Below are 11,527 nucleotides of genomic sequence, written 5' to 3' on the forward strand. Positions count from 1 at the left end.
ACTCCAATGTTGTAGAATAAATATTGATATTCTCATTCTATGGATGAGTAATTTATAGTATATCATTTTACAACATTAATGAAAGGTCTAGAATGCTGACTTTCTATTTCAATGCTCTGCACACTGATATACTATCTGATATGAATCAATATCAAAAGAAAATTATTTTTTAACCAATCACTTGGCATTTTAGTGAATTTTTTAACCAATCACTTGGCATTTTCTGATTTAATCAGAAAAGAGCTAATAGAATACAGTTGTAAATGATCAATTGACCTAGTGATTTCAGAAATGTCATGGATTCACATAGTGACTGGACACCCATCTTTTCCATTTAATTTTGCAGTGAGTGGCATGGACACTTGTCCCACCATCTTGTCACTATCTATTGATCCACGACTTGGAAGGTCTACATTGCTAAAAAATAATATGAGGACATAGCTCCCCTCTCCTTGTGTCACAATATTGAGTCACAGCTCTGCTTATTGTTTTTGTAGTAAGTAAATTATAACTGTAAAAATATCTTTACACTTGTTTTATAAGATTTCAACATGAAGAATGTTACTCAAGTTACTACATTTGTCCTTAAGGGCTTCACAGACAATCTAGAACTGAAAATGATCTTATTCTTCCTGTTTCTAGTGATTTACCTGTTCACTCTGATGGGAAATTTAGGGCTGATTGTATTGGTCATTGGGGATTCCCAGCTCCACAACCCCATGTACTATTTTCTGTGTGTGCTGTCATCAGTGGATGCCTGCTTTTCCTCAGTAATTACTCCAAATATGTTAGTAGATTTTCTGTCAAGGAATAAAGTCATTTCATTCCTTGGATGTGCATCACAGATGTTTCTTGGTGTTACATTTGGGACCACGGAATGCTTCCTCTTGGCTGCAATGGCATATGATCGCTATGTGGCAATCTACAACCCTCTCCTGTATTCAGTCAGCATGTCACCCAGAGTCTATGTGCCACTCATCATTGCTTCTTACATCGCAGGCATTTTAAATGCCTCTATACACACAGTGGCCACATTTAGCCTATCCTTCTGCGCCTCCAGTGAAATCAGACATGTCTTTTGTGACATCCCTCCCCTCCTTGCTATTGCCTGTTCTGACACTCACACAAACCAGCTTCTTCTCTTCTACTTTGTGGGCTCCATTGAGATTGTCACTATCCTGATTGTCCTGATTTCCTATGGCTTAATTCTGTTGGCCATTCTGAGGATGCGTTCTGCTGAGGGGCGGAAAAAAGTCTTCTCCACATGTGGCTCTCACCTAACTGGAGTGTCAATTTATCATGGAACCATTCTCTTCATGTATGTGAGACCAAGCTCCAGCTATGCTTTGGACCATGACATGATAGTGTCAACATTTTACACCATCGTGATTCCCATGCTGAATCCCCTCATCTACAGTCTGAGGAACAAAGATGTGCATAAGGCAATGAAAAGAGTGTTTGGGAAAAATGGGTTTTTCAATAAGTATCTTTTTACAGTTAACAATGAATTAAAAAATTGAAAGGCATGTTCTATGCCTCAATATTTAAAAAGATATGATGAACATGTTTGCTTTTCTTGCCAGAATGGCTATCATCAATAAATCAACAGTTATTTGCTAAGATGAGGAGAAAAGGAAACCCTTGTGCACTATGAGTGGGAATGCAGGTTGGTGCATCCGCTGTGGGAAGCAGTATGGAGTTAATAAAAAATGTGAAGATGGAGCCCTGACCACTGTGTCTCATCTACTTGGGCATCATCCCACAGACTCAGCAGTCTCCAGTTAGGTTCCCTGTCAGGGCACGTGCCTGGGTTATAGGTTTCATCCCTGGTTGGGGCATGTAAAAGAAGCAGCCAATGGATCTGTGTTTCTCTTTTGCTTCAATGATTCTTTCACTGCCTCTCTCACTCCATTCCCCTCTCCTAAAAAAGTAAACAAACAAAGTCTTTTAAAAATCTAGCTTACAAAAACTTAAAAATAGAACTGCAAGATAAAGCAAGGATAAGTGGTGATGGAAGGAGGCATAACGTGGGGTGATGAACACACAATCCAATTTACAAATGATGTAGTACAGAGCTGAACCCTGAGGCATATATAATTTTCTTAAACAATGTCACCTCAATAAATTCAGTGAAAAAATAAATAAAAAATCTAAAAAGTTGAAATATATTTTATAAATATAAAAATGAAACTGCCTTAAGACCCAACAATTCCACTTCTAGAAATATATCTAGAGAAAATTAAAACACTAACTTGAAAAAATATATGCACCTTTATGTTCATTGCAGAGTTGTTTAAACAGACAAGATTTGAAAACAGCCAAAGTACTCATCAGTAGGTGAATGGATGAAAAAAATGGGGTAGTTTACACAATGGAATACCATTTGGCCATAAAGGACAAAGAAACCTTACCCTCTGCAACAGCATGGATGGGTGTAGAGAGTATTACACTAAATGAAATAAGCCAATCAGAGAAAGACAAGTACCATATGATTTCACTTTTATCTGGAATCTAATGAACAAAATAAGGTAACAAACAAAGTAGAAACAGATTCATAGACACAGTGAACAGACTGACAGTTGTCATAGGAGAGAGAGGTTGGAGGAATGGGTGGAAAAAGAGAAGGATTAACCACTACAAATTGGTAGTTACAGGATAGCCACAGAAATGTAGATTACAGCACAGGAACAATGAGGTCTGTCCAGAAAGTATCCATCCATGTAAAATTTAAAACAGGGACATTTATTGACGACATACAAGATACAAGAAACATTGTAGGTAGGACAATAATGTCTCAATCCTCTTCAAAGTAAGTACCTTGGAACCTTACACACTGCTCCCAGTAGCCATCAGCTGCCCCCTCATACTTTCCTGAGTCTCATCAATGATCTGAAACCTCTTTCTTTCCATAGGTGATTTTAGTTTTGGGAAAGCCAGAAGTTGCAAGGTGCCAAATCTGGGGTGGTAGGGCTGAGTCACATGGGTGATTAGATGTTATGCAAAAAAATTCTACATGAGATTTGATGCATGGGCAGACATCCTGTTGCGATGAAGCTGCCAATCACCAGTTGCCTATAATGTCAGCCATTTTCATCATATTGCATCTCCCAGCCAGTGAAGAACTTGATGCAGTACTACTTATTAATTGGCTTGGCCTGGAGGGGTATACTCATGATGGAAAAAAACTTTCAAAATCAAAAAAAACACAGTTAACATGGTCTTGATATTGCTGCAACTTGCTGATCCTTCTTGGGCCATGGACAACCAAGTGACTTCCATTGGAAGACTAGTCCTTTGTGTCTGGATCATATCCATAGAGCCATGATTCATTTCTGGTTATGCTTTTCTTAAGGACATCTGGTTCATTGGTAGTGGTTTGAATCAAGTCATCAACAACTGCAGCACAATGTTCCTTTTGTTTTGGTAGCAGAAGCCATGGAACAACTTTTACCACAACATATTTCATGCCAAGATCTTGTGTCAAAATCTAAGATGCAGTAGATTTTGGAATCCCCAAGTCAACTCCTAGTTCTCCCACTGTCAGTCGCCAAACTTTGTTGATTGCAGCCCATACACATTCAGCATTTCAGGTGGTGTGCTTGTTACAGGCCTTCCATAACATGGGTCACTTTCAACAGATTCTAAACCATCCTTGAATAATTTGTGCCTCACTTTCATTTATGCAGCAGTCATTGCATCTTCCCCAAAAGACTTATGAATCATCTGAGTAGTTTTTGCAGAAAAATGCTCAAGCTTAACACAAAATTTGATGCAGATTCATGCTGTTCTCAGTCATTTTGAATGAGATGGCCACACAGAAAACATGCTCACTCAGTGGTGTCTACAATGCCCACTGACTAGTGCAGTGAAGTCATCATTATTCACACATGCACCTCCCAGTCCATTCTCCTTGCCTGCCAGGTTACATCAATGTCATAAACCATTCTTGTTATAGTAACAGTGGCTGGACTTTTTCCAGACAGACCTCAAACAGTCAATGACACTGAGATAAATATTTACAGAGTCAGATGGGATACATGAAGCTGAGGGGGCAACTCTGGGAAGTACATGATTTTCTAACCACTTTACTGCACGTCTGAAACTACAGCAGAATAATCTTAATTATAAATGATAATTGAAAATTAAAGAAAAGGAAAGAAAAAAGTGTGACGAAAAATTATAATGTAGGCAACAGAGAAAGAAATCACTAAGAAGAAACACTTAAAGGAGAGCAATAGGTGAATAGCCATGGGGACAGAATTCCAACAGGAGAAAAGAAATGCAGGAAAATTGTTGAGGGGAATATATTATGAAAAGAGATGTTTTGTGTTTGTCCTGCTGAGGTGTTATTTAAATTTAATAACTCTACTTTAGAGAAGTATTGTTAGTGTTCTATGGTCTAAGGAGATTCTTTTTTGCTGAAATTAAAAGGGTTTTCACAAAAAAATAAATTAACAATAATAATTGTAATATTGATACTGATAGTAGTCACAAAAACAAAAGGAAAGAATAAAGGAAAACAGGAGGGAAGAAGGAAAGATCACTGCCACTTAAATTTGTTCTTGAAGGACACATGCAATTGCAACGAAAGTGAGGTCTGTGGGAAACAGCGTTGAACATGAGCACAGCAGGTACATTTTTCTGTATCTTGGCCCCTGGGCCCAAGATCTGAGGAGTGGGAGCATCTGCACAGGCATCCCAGGGTACAAGGGGTCAGAGTAAAACAGAACCAGCACTGGGTCAGGACTCGGCCTCTAGAAAAAAGTGTCAAGATGAACTCGGGCTCAGTTGTGGGGAGAGTCCCATCTGCAAGCTGGTTGTGCCTTACCCTCTAAATTGTGCATGTCGTTTGTCGTGTTTGAGTTTAAGTATGATCTTTATAATTGTTCATGCCTACTCTCTGTATATTGTGAGAAATGAAAGAATGGATTCTGTTTGTGCTTTTGACAAAATAATAAAAGACAGTGAAATGCACCATCACAGAAAGCATGGCAATGACACCAGGAATTCACAAACACTTACCTGTGGTCACCAAACCACAGGCTGTACTTAGAATTGCTGCTAAGGCATACACCCAATGAAGGAAGCAGAGTGCTTTGATCTAGAGTCAGATACCAATGATTCTGTGGTAAGTGTTATATGAGCTATAGTTTTCACATCAAGCAATTTATAGATTCAACACAATCCCCTATTAAAATACCAGTGACATATTTCACAGCATAGGAACAAACATTTCAAAAATTTATATGCAGCCAGAAATGAACCCTCCATAGCTTCAGCAATTTTGAGACTGAAAACAAAGTAGGAGGGATACCTGATACCAACTATATTATAAGGCCTACTGTAATCAAAACATTCTGGTACTGGCATAAGAACAGACATATAGACCAATGGAACAGAATAGAGAGCCCAGAAAGAAACCCATGTTTCTATGGTCAACTAATATTTGACGAAGGGGCAGAAGCATAAAATGGAGTAAAAATAATCTCTTAAAAATGGTGGTATCTGGGTGGCCACATGTAACAAAATGAAACTCGATCACCAACTTACAACATACACACAAATAAACTCAAGATGGATAAAAGAATTAAATACAAGGCACAACACCATAAAATTCCTAGAGGAGAACATAGGCAGGAAAATCTCAGATATTCCATACAGTGATATTTTTACCCATATGTCCACTAGAGCAAAGGACATAAAGGAAAGAATAAACAAATGGGACTTCATCAAATTAAAATCTTATGAATGACTGAAGAAAACATCAGCAAAATGAAAAAATAACCAACCATATGGGAAAACATATTTGCCAATGATACCTTGGACAAGGGTTTGATCTCCAAAATACATAAAGAACTCAAATGGTGTATCTCCTGGAAGACAAAAAATTCAATTAAAAAATGGGCAAAACACCTGAATAGATATTTCTCCAAGAAGGACATACAGAGGCATATGAAAGGATTCTCATCAACAGTAGCCATCAGAGAGATGCAAATTAAAACCACAATGAGATACCACTTCACACCTTTCAGAACAGCCACCATAAACAAATCAACAAAGAACAAGAGCTGGCAAGGTTGAGCAGAAAAGGAATCCCTTAGTGCACTGTCAGTGGAAATTCGGACTGGTGCAGCCACTGTGGAAAATAGTACGGAATTTTCTCAAATACTAAAAATGGAACTGCCTTTTGACCTGGCAATTCCACTGGTGGGTTATATCCTAAGGATGCTGAAACAGTAACCCAAAAGAACCTATGCACCCCAGTGTTCATAGCAACACAATTTACAATGGTCAAGTGTTGGGAGCAACTTAAGTGCCCATCAGTTAATGAGTGGATCAAAAAACTGTGGCACATTTACAGAATGGAATACAGCAGAAAGAAAGAAGGAGCTCCTACCCTTCTCGACAGCATAGATGGGACTGGAAAACATTATGCTAAGTGAAATGAGCCAGGCAGTGAAAAGACAGTACCACATGATCTCACCTATAAGTGGAACCTAATTAACAAAACAAACAAGCAAGCGAAATATGACCAGAGACATTGAAATAAAGAACAAACTGACAGTAACCTGAGGGGAGGGAAGAAAGGTAATGGGGGAAGGAAGGGTAGTGTCATCAAGGAACATGTATAGAGGACCCAAGAACAAAACCAAAGGAGGGTTAGGATTGAGGGTGGGGCAGGGGAGAGTGGTTGTTGGGAATCAGAGACAACTATACTTGAACAACAATATACAAAGTAATATTTTTGCCAATGGTGAATAAATTAGGTAGCATTTGCTCAAGCTTGTCAGATATAATCATAAAGGTATTTGTAATTGAACTGGAGTCCTATGAAGGTAAAACTGAATAATGTGCATTTAAAGAAAAGATTACATGTGTATCTGGTATCTGACTATATGTATGCTAATACGCAAAATATGTACTAGTATTTATGTTGAAATTCTTACACCTTGTACTGCACGATATGACTTTATTAGAAAATGAGGGCTTTGTAAAGGTTATTAAGTTAGAATACGGTATGTGGGTGGTCCCTTATCCAATATGGCTAGTATCTTTATAAGAAAGGATAATAGGACCCAGACATTCAGAAAACAACAGGTGAAGACACAGGTAGAAGATGGCTGTGTATGAACCAGAGAAAAATCCCAGAAGAAATCAACCTGCTTTAACTTGATCTCAGACTTCTAGATTACAGAACGCTGAGAAATAAATTTATGTGGTATAAACACTAACTAGTCTATTGTACTTTGTGACTGCAGAGCTGAAAAACTAATGCAGTCACTATCAGCATACATGTAAATATATGTGTGTGTGCTGTGTTTCTGAGAACAAATTAATTAAGAAACAAATGGATGATACAGTTTTCCTTGCTTGTGTAGAAACTGCACAGGTGCAAGTTTCACTGTGATCTTAAAAGGAAAAATGTGTAAGATGAATAAGAAGACACTAGTATGCTAAAACAAAAACATTTATTATAACTTTTTGAGAAGATAAATATCATCCTTATTTTATTTATATTTAATGGTTAGAGAGAAATGTACTTTATTCATACACCATTTTCCAAAAGATTCTTTTCATTGCCTCTTTCACATCTTTGTTCCTCAGACTGTAGATGAGGGGATTCAGCATGGGAATCATGATGGTATAAAAGGTTGACACTATCATGTCATGGTCCAAAGCGTAGCTGGAACTTGGTCTCACATACATGAAGAGGATTGTTCCATGAAAAACTGACACTCCAGTTAGGTGAGAGCCACATGTAGAGAACACTTTCTCCTCCCCTCTGCAGAATGCATCCTCAGAATGGCCAACAGAATGAAGCCATAGGAGATCAGGACAATCAGCAGAGTGACTATTTCAACAGGCGACCCACAAAGTAGAAGAGTAGAAGCTGTTTGTGTGAGTGTCAGAACAGGCAATAGCAAGGAGGGGAGGGACGTCACAAAAGACATGTCTGATTTCATTGGAGGCACAGAAGGGTAGGCCTAAATGTGGCCACTGTGTGCACACAGGCATGCAAAATGCCACTGACATAGGAAGCAATGATGAGTGGCACATAGACTCTGGGTGACATGCTGACTGCATACAGGAGAGGGTTGTAGATTGCCACATAGCGATCATATGCCATTGCAGCCAAGAGGAAGCATTCGTGGTCCAAAAGTAACTGCAGAGAAACATCTGTGTTGCACATCCAAGGAGTGAAATGACTTTATTCCTTGACAGAAAATCTACTAACATATTTGGAGTAATTACTGAGGAAAAGCAGGCATCCACTGATGATAAGCACACTCAGAAAATAGTACATGGGGTTGTGGAGCCTGGAATCCCCAATGACCAATACAATCAGCCCTAAATTTCCCATCAGAGTAAACAGGTAAATTGCCAGAAAAAGAAAGAAGAAGATAATTTGCAGTTCTAGATTGTCTGTGAAGCCCTTCAGCACAAATGTAGTAACTTCAGTGGCATTCTTCATGTTGAAATCTCAGCAAAAGAACTTGAAGATATTTATAACATTACTATTCATAGTGTTCTGACCAAATGAACAAGTTTGTGACTCAGTTAAAGTGACCTATGTCTTCATATTGCTTCTTTTTTATTTTATTTTAATTGTTGTTCAAGTACAGTTTTCTGTCTTTTACTCCCATAGTTTATTTCTTTTCAGTGAATAATTTCTCATCTGCTCTTCCAAAACCAGGGACCATGGCCAAGGGTCAAAGGTTGATGCCGCTCACTACAGAATCAAATGGATAATGTGGGTTTTAAACTCCCAGGCTCAACTCATGTTATTTAAAAACTGTGAAGTCAAATTGGTAATTCACCAATGAATTCCATTAGTTGTTTTCCTACTAAGTGACATTGAAACACAAACAAACAACTAAAAACATTTTTTATATTATTATGACATTAATTTTTATCTCAAATCAAAATAAGTATTGAAAGTGAACTATATTACTAAAGCGAATCTTTAAAATGAGTTTAAATATAGAATATGTTAAATTAGATTTGTTTGACACACTAACAGCATAATGAATTGTAATATACTATGAGTTACACTCTAAAATCTTCCTACTCCCTTATGTCACTGAATAAAAAATAACTCATATGTGGAATCTAAGGAACAAACTGAACTAACAAGTAAGACACAGATAGTCTCATAGAGGGAGAGCAGATGACAAGTAGTGTGGGTGGGATATTACAGGGTGCAGGGATTGAGGGTAAAGGGAAAAGGACTCATGGACATGGTCAACAGTGTGATGATTGCTTTCTGATAAGTTCAGAAAGATCAGTAACTAGACATATAAGAAGAATAAGAAATAATCATCACACCTAGACAGAAACTTTTATTTAAAAGTAAATGAACCCAGGAAGTCAGCTAGAAGTTATAGAAAAAATCTTTCTTCATGGTCCAATGCTTGTTTAAACATGAGTCAGTGATACAGGAACCTGAACTGATGGTGTCATTTTAGCCATCGTATAACTAACACCAGTGGAAGGGTAGCATTTCGTTCAAGTGTGTTATCACATTCATTTATTTAATTTTTTATATCCACCCTAGAAATCTGAGTCAGTCTGAAGGACACATAGTCTGCTGCTAATTATATTTTGTACATTCATTTTAATTCAAGCTCCAGTTTCAGTATGTTAACATGAGCCCATTAATGAGAGAGGGAACCAGTTTGGAATCAAAGACTGAGAAATCCTACTACTTTTTCCTAGAAAACTCTGATGGTTAAAACACTGCATTCACTTCAGTAAAGTTGTTTTCACTGTTCATATTGCTCATTTACATATTTGTCTATTTATTATATTTTCAAAAGTATACATTGTAAGTAATATATAAATCTTTGCTTATAAAAAAATTCCCCAAGTGCAGAAATACAGAGAGCAAAACGACACTCTCCTTCCAGTTCCTCCTTCCACCTGATTTGCTGTATCCTCCAGAGATAACTGTTGCTCTGGTGGTCCTTCCGCTCTGTGTCTTTTCCTGTACATTTATGTGTGTTTGTCTATGTATGCTTAAGAATTAATAAAATCACCCTTTGCAAAAACAAAAAACAAAACTAGAGAACAAAGCACATACTAACAATATTCTGGGAAAGAGCAAGTCAGGACTGCCTTGAAGAATTGTCAATAGCAGGAGAAAACAGTATCATGCAATTATTGGGAAGATTAAAGGAAAGAAAACAGAAACTACTCATATCCAACATCAGAGAAGGAAGAATTTAGTTTGAAAACTGTGTACTGAAACAAAAACTTTGCAACATATGTTGGAGCTTTAACCATTTATTCTGAGAACTGAATGTTTTCGAGCTACTCTGACACAATAAAATCCTTTTCAATACTTCATTTCATTTAAAAAATCTTTTTTTCAAATCTCAGTTTTGCTGCTTTATTTAAAAATAAAAATTCTGAAAGTTTTTGTTGTGCATGAAACTGCCTCTCACTGTTTGTAAAGCATTTGACATTTTCTGTGATTTGAAGTTCATCAACATTTAAAAATATTGCTCCCCAAAGAAATTACATATGCGATTCTTCAATATACTATAGTAATAATAGCTTTGGGGATGACCTAAACATATTACTACATGAACTTGTTGTTTTTCTTTTTAAAATCATTTTATTATATATTTTATTGTTGTTCAAGTACATTTGCCTCCATTCCCACCTTCCATTCTTACAAAATAGATTGAAAAAACACAGTTCTTTTAAATTTAATGAATCCCATGGTAAAGGATGACATGACAATTGATCAAAGAGAGGGTCTGATGAAAGAAAATTATGTTGGTGCGGTCAGAACAAAAGAGACAAAAGTAACAAAACAAACTTTGATAAATGTGCTGCTGTCAATCTGTGTTGTAATGCTGTTAAAGATTACAATAAAAAGCTCCACCCCAAACAGCTCTTTTCATCAATTCCATGACACCCCCGGTACAAGGAAAATGACATAATATCTAGAATTTGAAAGTATGTGCTCAGCTCCATCATTAAAAGTCACGTGTGATACTCTGGTTTCTCTTCAGATCGTATAAAAGTCATGTGTGACGTTAGCTTCCCTCCACAATTTACTCTTCTTTAAAGAGCAGTATATTTAAATAGCAGAGCAGATGCAATAATGCACAAACACAGATGAATTAGATATGTAAAATGAGCACTTAAAACAAGTTTTTAAAATATGTCAATTTGTATTATAAATTTAACATGCACATGTATGAAGTGTTGTCACTACATGTACTCACTTTCAAAAATTAGGTAATATTGGTCCTCAACACTAATGGTATAACGACATCATTGAAAAACAGAGGTGACCAGAGCTTTGAACTAGATATCTTGATCTTATCTACATGTAATATTTTCATTTTGTGATAATTACTTTGCATGAACATTTCTCTATTGGATTAAGTCTAATGAACTTTACTCTAATTTTAGTTTTTCCTCTGTTCATCTTCTGTGTCTGGATTAGAACATAAAGAGGATTGTGAGCTGTATAATTTATTAAAACACACCAAAGATACACACAGGTCACCTG

General features: G+C 36.9%; 1 protein-coding gene and 1 pseudogene across 1 annotated transcript; one reads left to right on the forward strand and one right to left on the reverse strand.

Annotated features, from left to right (window-relative positions):
* Positions 1–384: 384 nt before the first annotated feature.
* On the forward strand, positions 385–1,520 carry LOC114490173 (olfactory receptor 5T2-like). Its single transcript, XM_028504101.2, has one exon. It carries the CDS (start codon positions 552–554, stop codon positions 1,518–1,520), a length of 969 nt encoding a protein of 322 aa, XP_028359902.1. The 5' UTR covers positions 385–551.
* Positions 1,521–7,542: 6,022 nt separating this feature from the next.
* On the reverse strand, positions 7,543–8,575 carry LOC114490174 (annotated as a pseudogene).
* Between the last annotated feature and the right edge of the window lie 2,952 nt (positions 8,576–11,527).

Source organism: Phyllostomus discolor, chromosome 6, assembly GCF_004126475.2.
Source record: "Phyllostomus discolor isolate MPI-MPIP mPhyDis1 chromosome 6, mPhyDis1.pri.v3, whole genome shotgun sequence".
NCBI lineage: Eukaryota > Metazoa > Chordata > Mammalia > Chiroptera > Phyllostomidae > Phyllostomus > Phyllostomus discolor.

Excerpts from the sequence above, each read along its gene's own strand:
- LOC114490173 (XM_028504101.2), top strand. The coding sequence starts at position 552 with ATGAAGAATGTTACTCAAGTTACTACATTTGTCCTTAAGGGCTTCACA.